At 47.5% G+C, this 14,667-nt stretch overlaps 2 protein-coding genes across 4 annotated transcripts in view; both read right to left on the bottom strand.

Moving 5' to 3' along the window:
• Positions 1–29: 29 nt before the first annotated feature.
• Positions 30–4,734, bottom strand: CYREN (cell cycle regulator of NHEJ). 2 transcript variants are annotated; one of them, XM_083573664.1, is made up of 5 exons: positions 4,380–4,540; positions 3,988–4,021; positions 2,375–2,499; positions 1,324–1,390; positions 30–461 (listed from the first exon to the last, which is right to left on the bottom strand). In XM_083573664.1, exons 3-5 carry the CDS (start codon positions 2,491–2,493, stop codon positions 219–221), a joined length of 429 nt encoding a protein of 142 aa, XP_083429790.1. In that variant the 5' UTR covers positions 2,494–2,499; positions 3,988–4,021; positions 4,380–4,540; the 3' UTR covers positions 30–218. The 2 variants fall into 2 exon arrangements, with proteins under 2 accessions (XP_083429790.1, XP_083429791.1); XM_083573665.1 differs by lacking the exon at positions 3,988–4,021 and having other exon boundaries at positions 4,380–4,734.
• Positions 4,735–5,811: 1,077 nt separating this feature from the next.
• WDR91 (WD repeat domain 91) overlaps positions 5,812–14,667 on the bottom strand; it is a 17,163-nt gene continuing 8,307 nt past the window's right edge. For both annotated transcript variants that reach the window (XM_083573646.1, XM_083573647.1), the window contains exons 8-15: positions 13,946–14,145; positions 13,464–13,614; positions 12,690–12,784; positions 10,947–11,115; positions 9,693–9,801; positions 8,769–8,881; positions 8,138–8,335; positions 5,812–6,423 (exon numbers count right to left, since the gene is read on the bottom strand). In XM_083573646.1, coding sequence (XP_083429772.1) covers positions 6,259–6,423; positions 8,138–8,335; positions 8,769–8,881; positions 9,693–9,801; positions 10,947–11,115; positions 12,690–12,784; positions 13,464–13,614; positions 13,946–14,145 — 1,200 coding nt within the window. In that variant the 3' untranslated portion in view covers positions 5,812–6,258. The remainder of the gene's footprint in view (positions 6,424–8,137; positions 8,336–8,768; positions 8,882–9,692; positions 9,802–10,946; positions 11,116–12,689; positions 12,785–13,463; positions 13,615–13,945; positions 14,146–14,667) is intronic.

Below are 14,667 nucleotides of genomic sequence, written 5' to 3'. Positions count from 1 at the left end.
GGTGTGACTGATTAAAAACAGAACAAATATCCATTGGAAGCATTTTATCTTATCTACCAGTTCTGTGCCCCTTTGAAAAAAATACATTTTTTTAAGTGTTTCACCAACATTAGCTGAGCAGTCCTTTACACAACAGGGATGGACAACAGATCGTCTGACCTTCATGTGTCCAAATTGCCAGTGTCTCAAATAAGGCATTATCTGCTCATGGTTTAAAGTTAAGTAAAGAAGATCTCCCGGACATATTTTAAGGCATCCTCCTCCTCCTCTTCCTCAGATTTGGTCTTCTCAATGCAGCCTAAAGCCTCCAACTCCTTTGGGGGTTTGGATCCAACACTGGGGGGTCTTCTGCCTTGGTGGCTGCCACTAACTGAACTGCAGAGAGGATTTTCCAGCACTTGCTGAGGCCCTTGGGACTCATCTTCTGACGAAGTCATCTCGGCTTCCTTGGCCTTGCAATTCTAGCAAATAAAAGAATAATGTTAAGTACACATTTCTGCATGTTAAGTAGCAATCTCTTAAGAGAGAACCTCCATCCAGCATGTGGGCCAAATTTGGACCATCAGACCATTTCCCCTAAACCACATCTGATGTCCAGTGTGGGGGAGTTGGAGTCGCAGCTAGATCAGCTGCTTTTGCAGCTGAAACCAGGATTGACCTCCCTGCACAACAGTTGATACAGGTGGGCGTTCATTCTTGCTTAGTTCAGGTGTGCAAAAGTGTTACCTGCAGGGAACTACTGCATACCTAAACTCTACAGAAAGCAAAACTGACCTTCCCTGAGCATCAACTGATGCATGGGGAGTGCCAATCTGTTGGTTGATATCTCACCCCACTGATGTGGGCAATATGTTGTCATTACAAATATTTTTTAAAATAATGGTGACAGGTGGATGGCCACACTCTCCTGTCAAAGTTGGCCTGCAAAAGGGCAGGGAGCTAAAAATGGAGGTCAAAAAAATTTATTCACTCCCGTCTTCAGGGTACATAGTTGCCAAGAATGGAATAAATGCATCATTCTTATGTCCAGCCCAGGGAAGTAGGAATACATGCTTATTGTGAATGATGACAGTCCATTCAAAATCCTGGTCCCTCTCTTCAAAATTGCAAGTGATTCTCCATGGCCAAAGAAACACGCTGGAGTCACTGCTGTGTTTCTTAGAGAAGGGGACACAGCAAATACAAACTGTTTCAGTCACAATGTAATTCTCTGCCCTCAGCCAATTCTACTGAGAGAGGGATTAACAGAAGAGGGTCAACCAAAAATCATCAGATGAAGGTGCAAATACCCACAACTGGGATAACATGCCCCTAAGTGCTCACCTCGGCCATAATGCAAAGAGCTGCATCTACTAGTTCAGCTTCATTCATACAATAGATAGTCTCAAACCTGCAACAGCAGCAAAAAAAAAAAAAAGTTTCATGAAATCTAAAATCAACCAGATAGAAGATAGTTTGGAAAGTACATGCTCATACACACCAAAACTTTATTTTCTGCAACCAGAAGGTGTTTGCCATTTAGAGATAATAAGGCTGAAATCAACCATAGATGCACAGTAGCACTATTGTTTGGTAACAGATTTTAGAAAGGAAATGTGTGTGCGTTGGATGGTGTGGGGAGCTTACAAACTAAACGAAAGAAAACCTAGAATGGAGCAGATGAGATGGGACTGGGCCAGACTGCTTCTGCACCAAAACATTTATGAGCAACTGGAACACAAGCAGCACAGCCGACGCCCACAAATTCACACAAGACTGCAGGCAAGCTTCTAGCTGAATCGGCATGATCAGTGCTGTTGGCATAGCAACACTGGCACCAAAATCTGCAATAGGTTCTGTTCCGTGGCACATTCCCCTCCCTGCCACCTCTATTTAATGCTACCATCACTGGGCACACAACAACTTGAACGTGTATAAGGCGATGCTTTCTAAGCCCATTAATGATGGAGGGAACAAAGACAAGACTGCCAACGTGCCAGTTATTCTGCCTTTCTTGGGAGCCACCAACATAAAAGATAGTCCATGTTTTATAGAGGAAACTGCCTTAAACTATGCCAGACCATCTAGCGTAATATCGTCTACATTGGCTAGCAGCAAAATCTCCATGGTTTCGGGGTTCTCCTAGCCCTAACTCAACATGCCAGGGAGCGAACCTGGGACCTTCTGCCATACCATGGAGCTACAGCCCTTACCATCGACATGCAGACAAAGTCAAACATATAGAGGGGAGACTGGGATAGCTCAGTTGGTAGAGCACAAGGCTCTTAACCTCAGGGTCATGGGTTTGAGCCCCACAGAAACTTCTAAGTAGAGGCCAAAGTGAAACCCAACCTTCCTTCCTTGGGTTAAAAGAAACAACACAAAAGCAACTTACTTTGCCAAAGCTGCCTTCTTCCTTCTCTTTGGCTTCATCCCTGCTTGCTGTGCTGGCTCAGTCACCCTCTTTGTCATCCACGTTGGGAGGATCCTCTTAGCTGCTTCAGGAGACCCCATTTCCTTCTGTTCCAGAAGACAGGGAACAGTTTTCATAACATGGGAACTGAGAATCCCTTTGCAGAAGCGTTAATATTATTTATTAGGGAATAGTGATTGATCCATCTACAAGAAAGGGGAGTGAGCTTTCTGGATTTCACAGAATAAGTTATATAATGGCTCATTTCAGTAGTCTACTCATACTAATTTCATGACATCAACAGGATGAGAGACAGGCAAACCTAGGAGACACGGAAGAGCCTGGATTATGAAAGCCCAGCAGCTGTTGCTCAGGACAGGGCACAAAGAGGAGCACTAGTTTTATGCAAAAAGAGAGAGAAGCAAGACACAGCTATTCATGGTTTGCTAAAATTTATAACCCTGTAACAAGCTCTCAACACTGCTTACAATACACTCACTGTTACATTTTTTGTTAACATCCCTGATCAACTGTACGATACAGTGCAGGCAACTATTAAAAACAACCCAATCAATTGCAACAGCCATCTCCAGCCCAAGAATGTCCAGCTAGGGGAACTTGACTGCAAAGCAGGACTGACAACATACATGTCTATGCAGAAGTCCATCCCAGAGGGTTGAATGGTGCTTACTCCCAAGAAAGTGGGTGGAGGATTGTTGCAGTGGTAGGGAGAATGAGAAGCAAAGCACTGAACATGCTTAGCAAGCATCAGGCCTATCAAATCCTGTCAGGGTTGTGCCACTAGTCCATTTGCTCAAGGAGCACATGGAAAGTTTGCCTGGAGTGGCATTCAATCAACTCCCACAAGTTCTCTGGGAAAGGGGAAGAGCTGATCTCTCACCTCCTCTGAACTTCCTGCATAGATCGTTGTCCTGGCAAGAGATACCTCTGGACCAGGGGGTGAGGAAACTCAAGCCTGGGGGCTGAAGCTGGCCCTCCAGGCCTGTCTGGCGCTTGGATCTCTTCCCAGGCAACACCTGTTTCTCCTAAGTCAAACCCATCACTTCACACACACCTTTCAGGGCTGGCTGGAAGGTGTCCTTGAACTCCGATAATGCCTCTTGCTTGTATGAATTGGAGACAAAGAGGTGTATGAATAAGTGTAGAAACTAGCCTACGGCAAATGTGACATCCCTTGCTCTGCCCACTTTTGCCTCCATCCCTGCCCACAGCTGGCCTGCAGCCCCTGGAAAGATGTCCAAAAGGGAATGTGGCCCTCGGGCTGAAAGGGGTTCTCCATCCCTGATCTGGACTCTTGCCACCAGAGCGCCAATTCCCATGAAAGGTAATCTAGCAGCAGATAAATTTTAGTTATAAATATGAAGTACATGCAATGGCACCATGTTGCAGGCCTGAAGAGAGAGTGGTGGAGACACTGCTACCTATACAGGCCTGCTGTTTCTAATTGTGCTTCAGGGCAGGTGCCACAGGATAGAAACACAAAAGCAAAAGAATTAAGCAATGTGGCCCCTCCCCAATGTAAAACACCCAATGCAGACATGATTTCAGGGCAAATAAAATGTCTTTTCATTCACCCCTTATTTGCTCAGATGTCCAAGCGCTCAGTTACTATCAGAGAGAGATCAGTCTACAGTCACAGTTTGTATATTCAGGCCTCAGAGACGGTTCTCAGGTTGCTTAGGTTGGAGGAAAAGGGGATGGCAAATACTGTGCTACCACGCTGTGGCCTCTACAACGTAGAGCTTTCCAGAGGTATGTGGCCGGCAACTTTTTACTAAGGATGTTGACTTGCATGTTTAACAATGCTTACTCCCAGCTAAGCAACGCTGCGCGGGCTGCACCCTCAACCTGCTTCACCACAATTCCCAGGGGCGCGCGTAAGCCGCTCTTTTTAACTTTTGCAAACAACAAACACTCCTCTAGGAAGAAGTCTCAACATTCAAGCCGGGCCCCGGGGGTTGCTCACCTCCTCCGGAGATCACGCTTCTTCCTCTTGCTCGCTCATCCTTGCACCCGACGCCAAGAACTGCAGCCGGGAAGGACTCCCGCCTTCAAGAGCTAGACGAGCGGCTTCCCCCACCGCGCGCGCGGAAACTTCGCGACTCCCCGCCGGGAACTGCAGCTTCCCAGGAGCGGAGGCTGGAGAGGCGCGCGACTCCCGGGAGCAAGCGCCTCTTCCGCTGCACGTGACCCACCGGCTCCACCTCCCTCTCCTTCCATTGGCTGACAACTCCCTCCCTGCAGCCGCCCTCCCGGGCTCCGCCTCCAGCCCGAAGCTGCGTTTCCAAAAGACAGCAAAAGCGGGTTGCGCATCCGCTGAGCTACCGCAGCTTAACTTCAACCGTGGTAAATATATATAGTCTCTGCAGTGCCAACAACAAACCACTCCTGTTTATCTTATGGCAGCTGCATCTACTTAAGTGAAATACTTTACTGCTAGAGTAAACAGCTCTTTGAAAGGAGAAGAGGTAAAGGTAAAGGTAAAGGGACTCCTGACCATTAGGTCCAGTCGTGGCCAACTCTGGGGTTGCGGTGCTCATCTCGCTTTATTGGCCAGCATGACTAAGCCGCTTCTGGCGAACCAGAGCAGCGCACGGAAACGCCGTTTACCTTCCCGCCAGAGCGGTACCTATTTATCTACTTGCACTTTGACGTGCTTTCGAACTGCTAGGTTGGCAGGAGCAGGGACCGAGCAACAGGAGCTCACCCCGTCACGGGGATTCGAACCACTGACCTTCTGATCGGCAAGCCCTAGGCTCTGTGGTTTAACCCACAGCACCACCCTCGTCCCTAGGAGAAGAGGTAAAGTAAAGGTAAAGGTACCCCTGCCCGTACGGGCCAGTCTTACCAGACTCTAGGATTGTGCGCTCATCTCACTCTATAGGCCGGGAGCCAGCGCTGTCCGCAGACACTTCCGGGTCACGTGGCCAGCGTGACAAGCTGCATCTGGCGAGCCAGCGCAGCACACGGAACGCCGTTTACCTTCCCGCTGGTAAGTGGTCCCTATTTATCTACTTGCACCCGGCGGTGCTTTCGAACTGCTAGGTTGGCAGGCGCTGGGACCGAACAACGGGAGCGCACCCCGCCGCGGAGATTCGAACCGCCGACCATGCGATCGGCAAGTCCTAGGCGCTGAGGTTTTACCCACAGCGCCACCCGCTGGTACAGTTCTTCAAATTTATTAATTCTGTATTCCACCCCTTCACCCTAAGATCTTCACCCAAAGGCTTCCTCAGTGTAAAATGCTTTACAGAAACTTAAAGAGTTTCCCCTCCGCATCACCCTGTGATGAAGACCTGTGTTACTCTTCCCATGCACTGCAAAAGGGTTAGGCTAAACAATTCTCGTGGTCCCTGAAGTTTCTTTTAAAGCTGCAAAAGCAACACACACAGGAAAAATGCAATGAAAACATTTGCTTTTAATAAGAAACACAGGAGCAGACACAGAATACTGTTAAGGTTTCACACAGGCCCTGTTTTCCGCTGGGATGTTTACAAGTCTGTATCGCATACCTTGGCACAATCCTGGAGGTTTATGGCCATGTGCTGTTGAGGACCCAGGAGGGGGGAACGGGGCTGGTCGTCACTGGAAAGAGCCTGTAGATCAGTGCATGCCTGCTAAGAGCATCGTTTAATTTAGGGGGAACGGCTGTAACTGAAACTCCTATCTGGCAGTGGTTTGGCATCAGCTTTAAAAAAGTTTCCAACCTTAGAGGAGAAAGCAACATTAAGACGAGTGGTTTAAACAGCCTCTCCTGCCCAAAGTAGTCTGAATCTAGATGGCTAATACTGATTTCTCCCCCAGAAAAGTCAACAGTTTGTGCCTTCCTATCAGCACAGTTTCCTCTATGACTTCTGTGCAAGTAAAGTGGTTAGTTTGATCTTTCCATCCATGGAGGCAGTGAGGCAGGTCCCACAATCCATCGCTGTGCACCAGTCCACGGTGACCACCGGGGCCCTGTGTCCTCCCAGAGAGAGGCAGCTCTCCAGGACCTTGTCGTTACTGTTCAGCTGAAAGAGAAGAAAGGCAGGCAAACATCAAGAAGAAGAAGAAGAAGAAGAAGAAGAAGAAGAAGAAGAAGAAGAAGAAGAAGAAGAAGAAGAAGAAGAAGAAGAAGAAGAACAAGAACAAGAACAAGAAGAAGAAGAAGAGTTTGGATCTGATATCATGCTTTATCATTACCCTAAGGAGTCTCAAAGCGGCTAACAATCTCCTTTCCCTTCCTCCCCCACAACAAACACTCCGTGAGGTGAGTGGGGCTGAGAGACTTCAGAGAAGTGTGACTAGCCCAAGGTCACCCAGCAGCTGCATGTGAAGAAGCGGGGAAGCGAACCCAGTTCACCAGATTACTAGTCCACCGCTCTTAACCACTACACCACACTGGCTCTCAATCAACACTTAGCAAGCTTCTGTGATAGATTTCAAGCTGGGGCCAGGGATTGCTAAGAAGTCTAGCTGCACAAACCACACTCATTTTTACCAGAATAGTGCTCTGTAGTTCTACGAAGGCGGTAGCAAGCATAGCCAAATCACTTGAGCTGGACAACCTGAGGGCTGCGATGAATGCCACTAGCATTTTCCCGTCATCTTTTTCACCTACCTGATTAGCAGCTTATGATCCAGGCCACGGCCATCTATATTATACACATATTAGGATCTGGGCCCAAATAAAGGACTTTTGCCTAGGCTACCAAGCAGGGTCAAGCAGAAGTGGGATTTGAGGTTTCTGAGGTCTCTGTCCCAAGTCAAATATTGGGCTGTGCTGGTTCTCAAAAGGCAGTGGCTAAACTTGAGGGCATAATGGCTAATATGGGAAGGAGCCCTGAAGGGCAGTATAGAAATCTTGAACTAGCCTTGTCAAAGCTTGCAGGGGACATGCAGTAGGTAGAACAGGGAAGCCCATAACAACGCAGCTATATTTAAGGTGAGGAAACCAAAAGGTCAGACACTGGCAAGGCAACCCAAATCCCCTTTGCTGGGACTGGGGAGTTGAATTAGGCAGACATGCCCCTCTGCTCAGCCCTGCCAGCCTCCACTGGCCTGCTGCCTGCAGTGCGGTACCATACTATTCGTAAAAGTCCCTAACAGCTTGGGATCAGTTTACATTTGAGATCACCTTGCTCCATATGCAAGAGGCAGAATTGGTGCCACATAATACCTGTTCTGAATTTGTAGGAACTCAATCTTTTAGTGCAGCTGCACCTACCCTTTGGAACGCCCTGCCTATTGATATCAGGCAGACACCTTCACTGCACTCTTTCTGATGCCTGCTAAAAGCAATTTTGGTTAGACAAGCCTACTCAGAAAGTTGTTGCAAGTTGTTCTAACTTTTTGAAAGATTTAAATGACTGTTGTTAATTTTTCTCAGTGGTAATTTTATTGGGTTTGGGTTTTTTTGTAAACTGTTTTGAAGGTGTGTGTTTTTTTTAAAAAATCAAGCGGCATAGAAACGTTATGAAATAAATAAATAAATATAAATAAATAAATAACGTTATGAAATAAATAAATAAATATAAGCATCACTCCATTGGTGCAGAACTCCACCTCCCACCCACTAAACATGAAGGCAGAAATGTCAGCAGCAATGTCCAGGCACACGCCTTGGCGAAAACTATAAGCAGGATGTGACCGCAGTAGCACTCTCCAGCTATTGTTCCCCAGGAGGTATAATGCTACCTCTGATCCTGGATGTAGCAGGTAACTTTCGTGACTAGCAGCCAGTACCTTGTAGATGACACCCCCATTGGAAGAACAGGTCAGCATGTAGTTTCCTTCCGAGTCAAATGCAAAGAGCCTTCCACGTGGGAACTGGACCTGCTTGTATCCGCTGTAGCCAGACAACACAAAGGGGCCGGTGGCATCTCTGGGAAGAGCGTATTCGGACACTTTGGAGCCACTTTTGTGAATGTTCCACTGAATAAACTAGGATGGGGAACAAGAGACTCTACGTTAGATGCCAGAAGGAAAACACTTGATCATCTTCATTCTGCTGTGTAGTGGCATCTGCAGCTGTGGAGACAGAAATGACAGCTGGCAAAAAACCCAGGAAAAACCTAGCCACTGCAGCTTCTGCCTTCAGGACACTAGCATTTCCCGTCCATGGGGTTTGTGCACCACCTTGCTTGAGAAGGTGCAGCATGCGGCTGGATCCTTTCGGGGTGGCATTATGCAAATCAGATGTCACTGTCATTAATGGATTCTTAATGTTTTTACCTGAATATGTGGTTATTGACTTTATTTGGCTATTTCACATTCATGGTAAGCTGCTTTGAGAGCCCCATGTGTGGTCAAAGAAGCAGTACGCTGATAAACGCAAAAATAGATTGATACAACCCCCCGTCTCCCTAGAACCTACCTTCCCATCTTCTCCAATGCTGTAAACAGCATTCTCGTCATAGCTGAATTCAACAGAGTAGACTTCCCCATCATGGGCCTTCCAACTCATAGCACATTCATGCTGCTGCATGTCTGAAAAGGGACATAAAAGGGGTGGAGAGTTATTTTTAAGTAAGTGTGCTTTTTTAAAAATTAACAACAAATCTTCACAGAATTCTAAAGAAGCAGCAGGGGAAAGGCTCCCAAAACTGTAAAAGGACAGTGTTTCTTCCCTATGTCTGTGTAGTTGGGTGATTAAAGTGGTAGACTAGGACTTGGGAGACCAGGGGCTCAAATCCCCACTAGGCCCATGAATCTCACTGGGTGATCTTGGGCCAGTCACTGCCTCCCACAGAGAAGAAGGGCTGACCATCTACTTGGCAAAGGAGCATATTGAAAGCTGCACAGAACATTCTGTGTGTGTGCATTTCTTGCTGCACACAGTGATCTGCAAAGAAGGGCAAAGGGGTGCTAAAGATACAGCAGCAAGGGCACTCTTCTGTCTCACTCTGCCCCACATCTCCCTGAATGAGGGCTCTCTGAAGGTGGTGTGGAGAACCGGAGGTGTTGAGAATGCTTTGAGCATGGAAAGAATCCCATCTGTCAAGTGCTCTCAGCATATCATCACTTCTGCCTGAAGCAGGTGTCTTGATACCTCACATTCTTCGTTCACAGTGGGTGCCCCCCATTTGAAATCCTCAGACCAAAAGAGTTTAGGATGAATACACCAAGCTATGACATTACAGGCAGGGATAGGGAACCTCTGGCCCTCCAGATGTTGCACTCTCATGAGCGCCAGCCAGCACGGCCAATGGGCAGGGGTGCTGTGAGCCACAGTCCAGCCTCAGGCGCCCTATTCTCTGTGTTACAGGAATCTAAGTTGTATTCCTGGCTGGCAATTTACCAAAGAGACGGATTATGCCATCCGCTGCTCCAGTGACCAGCAGATTCCCATTGTGGTTGAAGGCTGTGCAGTTTATAGCAATGGGCTCAGGTTCAAGAGAAAACTGGAGCTGAGAAAGACAACAAAACAAAATGTTAAAGAGAACTTAGTTAGATGTCCTTTGCCCTAGAAACTTTGCTTGTACAGCAGACACACAGGGGAACAATTACTCAGAGCTCTTGGGTTGCTCAACCAAATGGACACTCACTCCATCTGGGTTTCCCCTCTCCTGTTCAGTTCTGCCCCAGAGGGAATTTGGGACATTTTGACCAATCCAGTCCATCCTGCCCTCAGAGGCTTTCTTGTACCGTTGCCTCTCACCACAGAAGTCTGAGAACTGTTTCTCACCAGAGAGAAGCTTAAATATAACTCTGGGTAAACAAGGAAGGATATCCTTTCTTATGCTCCTGGGAGAGAGATGCATAACTTTCTTCAGGCATGTCTCCTTTACATGAAAAATAACTTTAAAATTCTGCCGCAAAATCCTGTGTGGGCACCGACTCTCCCACTTGCCAGTGGCTGCCGCAACCCATCACGACCAGCACACAGGAATGCAAGAAGACTGGATCCATTCTGAGAGTGTCATTAGTTTATTTTGCTTCCACAAGTGAAGCCACACCCTTGAGAAACTGAGGTCCTCTTTGGTTGTGTCTTCCAGCATAAAAAAAATTGCCTGAAACATAGGCAAGATGGCAGGGATCTCATCACAATGAGTGAATAAGACCAAACTGGAGAAGGAACTCGGCCTAAACCACAAGGAGATGGAAGGAAGGGCAGATGCTACAAGAGAGTGGGTGGGGGCAGAGTAGGGGAAGCAGCAGAGCCCAGAAGAGAAAAACAAAACCAAGCTGATGGCAAGTTAGGAAAGTCACATGAATGGAAAGGAGGACTGACTGTGGAACTATAGAAATGGGGAGTGGGGTAGGGTGGGGGCACAATTCAGAACACTCCGGACAACTTCAGTGAAATGCCTAAAAATTCAGCCAGAGTTTTATGACATTATAATATAAGGTGCCAACAACAAACATTCACTAGACTGTTCATAACTGGCACAGATAAATATTAAAGCAACTGGGATGCAACATTAATCAGACCCAGCCAGCATTCCCAGGGCTCAGGGAGTTGTAGACCAACAAAAAGCTGGAGGGCCACAAATTCCCCATCTGTGAATGCTCCCCTTTGCTCTTTGGGCTCAAGGAAACAACACAACCATACCTGCTGCTTCATGGTTTTAGTGTCCCATAGAAGCAGTTTCCCTGGAACTTGATTCATGCCTTTCCCTCCACAATCTTGTGCTCCATGATCGAGCTGGTTGCCAAGGCCAGACGCAGCAGCTGAACACACAAAAGAAGCACCACTTGGGCTGCACGCGAGGGAGAGGATCCTGAAACAGAGACCCACACGGTCAGCCCTGGCTCTCTGCACAGGAAGTCCATGAGCTGCCAGGCTGGAAAGCAGCCGTTTCTGGCTTTGATCCGACTTTTGTCCAACCCCTACCCCAACACCTGTAAAAACTATGCATCCAAACAAGCCTCTCACTGCACTGGGGCTATGGGTGGTTCCCTTTCTTTTATTCTCTATTCCTTTGGCCTCTGGATGTTAAGAGGCAGAGAGGTGTTTCTAAAGTGAGGAGTGCAAACAAAGAAGAGCTTTTGATAGTCATGGCCAAACATGAGCAGAAGGACAAGGATTCATCAAGAACTAGCAATCCCTCTGCCCCTAAGAGTAGGCAGAAGCTTCCTGTGATGTTCACATTCTCCAAAGCCTAGAGCAAAGTGGAGGCTTCAGATCCCCCCAATTCCTGAACACTCATAGCAGGGAAGATGCAGCTGTACTCTTGTTCTCTTGCCTTGAACATGTAGGGGATAAAAAGCCCCAGGGCAGCAATACTGCCTGTTCCCAAAAAAAAAAAAAAATTGGGGGGGGGGAGCTGCAAGAGAAGAAAGCACTCTAGGTTGCCATCTACCATCTACACCGATTGCTTAGAGCAACAACAGGAAACTGGGGCAGATATAAATCCCGCAACTGTGGTCAGTTACTTAAAGCAACCAGAAAACAGAATCCATGCCCTTTGTGTCAAAGGTTTAATGTTTTCCAAGAAGTATGGGGAAGCTTCTCAGGATTTAATGCAGTCTGAAAGAAATCCATAGGAAAAGAGTTTCAAAAAGGTGGCTAACATGCAAACCATCAATGGCCAGTTCCCATTTTCCCTACACATAAAATCTGTGTAACAGGAGGCATGTTTTTTAAAAAAACAACCCACAATCCCCTGCCTGGCCTGTTCTTCCGTCATGGAGGGGTCCAAGCCAAAAATTGTGAATGGAAAGACTTGATCTTCTGTTTGTCTCCAGTCTCATGCTCTGCCTTCACAAAAAGTCAGGGGCGATCCAGGAAAAGATGGTGGGCGCTTTCGGGAGCCTTGTAGTGGCCAAATCACTTTGGCCTTCCATCTTGCCATGAAGGAGGGGACAGGGTGGGGATTTCTAGGCACAGCCAAGCACCATCACCCCACCCTCCGTCACATCTCTACAGCTACAACTTTGGATGATGGTTTGGGGGGGGGGGCTCTGCACACTTGCCTAAAATGGAATGCAAACTATGGAATTCTGTTGGTATGCGTCTTTTGTTCATGGAAACTGATTCTGTGTTGGAAAATCACGGCATACAAGACTGCTCTCAATCCAGCATGAATGAAGCTGTGTGCACCCAGACATGGCACTAAAGCAGCGTACCACTCACACGTGCAAAGGAAAACGCGCACAAAGGAGTATTACGAATCACAAACAAGCAGTTGCCTTAGTGTAATGAGTGTTGGTGAGCTCTGGACAGGTGAACACTGCCTCTGAAGCACAAGCTGGGCATCGCCACGCAAAACAGGGATGCATTTGAGATTTAGAGACACCAAATGACTAGTTTTACAACAGGTGAGGCAAGAGGGACTCTGCTCAAGAGGGTTACCTGGGCATGTCTTCATCAATGCTGATTTCACAAAGATTCTTCTTGGCTTCAGTGTCGTAAAGACGAACAGTCCCAACTCCGCTACCCAGCAACAACTGGAACACAGCACCAAGGAGAACGTTAATCAAGGGCTGGGTGGCAGCGACTTCCTGTTCTAGCCACCTTACCCAAAACCTTTGCAGCCATTTCCATTTAGTCTTTCACTGCCGTCACCTCCACCCTGTCACTGCTACCCTTCCATCATCCGTTGCACCTACAACCCCATGAGGGATATGCTTCAAGGGAGACTGCAATGACCAAAGTCTAAAAGTCTCGCATCTCTCTCCACCCAGCACTTGGTCTGCTCCATTTCTCTCCAGGAGAAAAGAAAGGGTAGCCAACAAAAAGACCAAAAAGGAATAAAGACAGAGCATCAAATTGGAAGGAACAGATTACAAGGATGCAGTGTGTGGAAATGGCTGAGGCCCTGGTGACACAATTAGGAAATTAGTAAAGATTGTGGTTCTCCTTTGTACAGTGTCTCACCCTGTGGTCAATCAGGCTATGAAGTCTTTGCATCCACCAGAATCTGGAAAGAGCCATGGAAAACCTACTTGGTTCATAGAAAAATGATCAACTGTGCTGAGCATTCATGGGAAGGGATATATTGCCCTCAGGAAGTACCATGCAATACACTTTAGGCCTCGGGACATCTAAGACCAGTCAGAGGTTGTATCTAGGATGCTTCAGCAGCAGTTCCAGATGTTCCCTGTTGCACCAAGCCCAGCTACTCACCAGCCTGTCCCGTTTGGTCGCCCATTCTAGGGAAAGCAGGGGAGACTTGGAAATGGAAGATGCTTTCGTTTGCATGATGGGGTTGAAAGACCACACCTTGATGACTCCGTCCACGTCCAAACTGGCCACTCTTCGACCAGAGCAGTCAACCCTAAGCACAGAAGGAAGTTATGCAATGGTCCTTTCCAACCCTCACGATTACAGCTTCCTCAAGATTTTCTTCTGCCACGTTTCATACAAACTATGCCGGCACTATCATTAAAATAGTACTTTAAACACGCAGAGCCCTTTGCAATCCTTACAAAAAGTCAAAGTCACAGTTTACTTATCGCAGATATGGAACAGAAGCTGAGGGGCTGGGGAATGCCAAGGCCATAGCCAAGCTCAGACCCCACAACTGCAAGTCCGGCACTCAGTCCACTGAACCGCGGTGGCTCCCTGACCACCATTCTCTCCTTCCCCCAAGGGGGAGTACCCCTTACCGGCAATGCATGATGGATGAGTGGTGTTCTCCATATTCCTCCTGGCTCAGGACAATGAATGGCTGCTCTTGCCTGATGCCTCCAGCATCTATGCTGAACCCAAAAGCTTTGGTCAGGGTTTCTGCTTGCTCAGCATGCAGCTCAGGGGGAGGGTCTGTTTCAGTGGCAATAGCCTCCATCTTCCTGTCAACATTCTGCCCCTAAACCAAGAGAAGGACCCTGCATATAGTACAGCAAGCCAGGAAAATCAGTTAAGCTACTCAGTGGGTGCTCAATGAGTACAGAGTTTTAGGTAACCAAGGCAGAGCTTTGCATCATGCCAGCAGCTAAGATCCATCCAGGAATGTTGCAAGTAGCAGTAACCACCTTCCATAGACAGGCATCATTGTTCACTTTCTGCATGTCCCACCCGCCTGCAGAGAAACCAACCTTGGGGGAAAGGCCCTGCCTATGAAATGCAGGGAAGGGCAGCATCTACCTCCCACGGCCTGGAGCTTTCAATCTAGTATCCTTCCCCACACTATCTTGGAAAGCAGAGGGGCATTAGTCCATGGAGTTCACACTAATACACCTGGATAATTTGCCATACCTGAAAAAGCTCTCTATGTATCCTTGCCACTAGCTGGGGCATTAAGACAAGATGCAAGACAAAATGCATCTTTTAACTTTTGGTTGGTGCCCAGAGGCTCCTCAGCAATATTAATACACATACAAAGCAACAC

Source organism: Podarcis filfolensis (assembly GCF_964270895.1).
Source record: "Podarcis filfolensis genome assembly, chromosome: 10".
Lineage (NCBI taxonomy): Eukaryota > Metazoa > Chordata > Lepidosauria > Squamata > Lacertidae > Podarcis > Podarcis filfolensis.
This window is presented reverse-complemented; position numbering and strand designations above follow the sequence as displayed.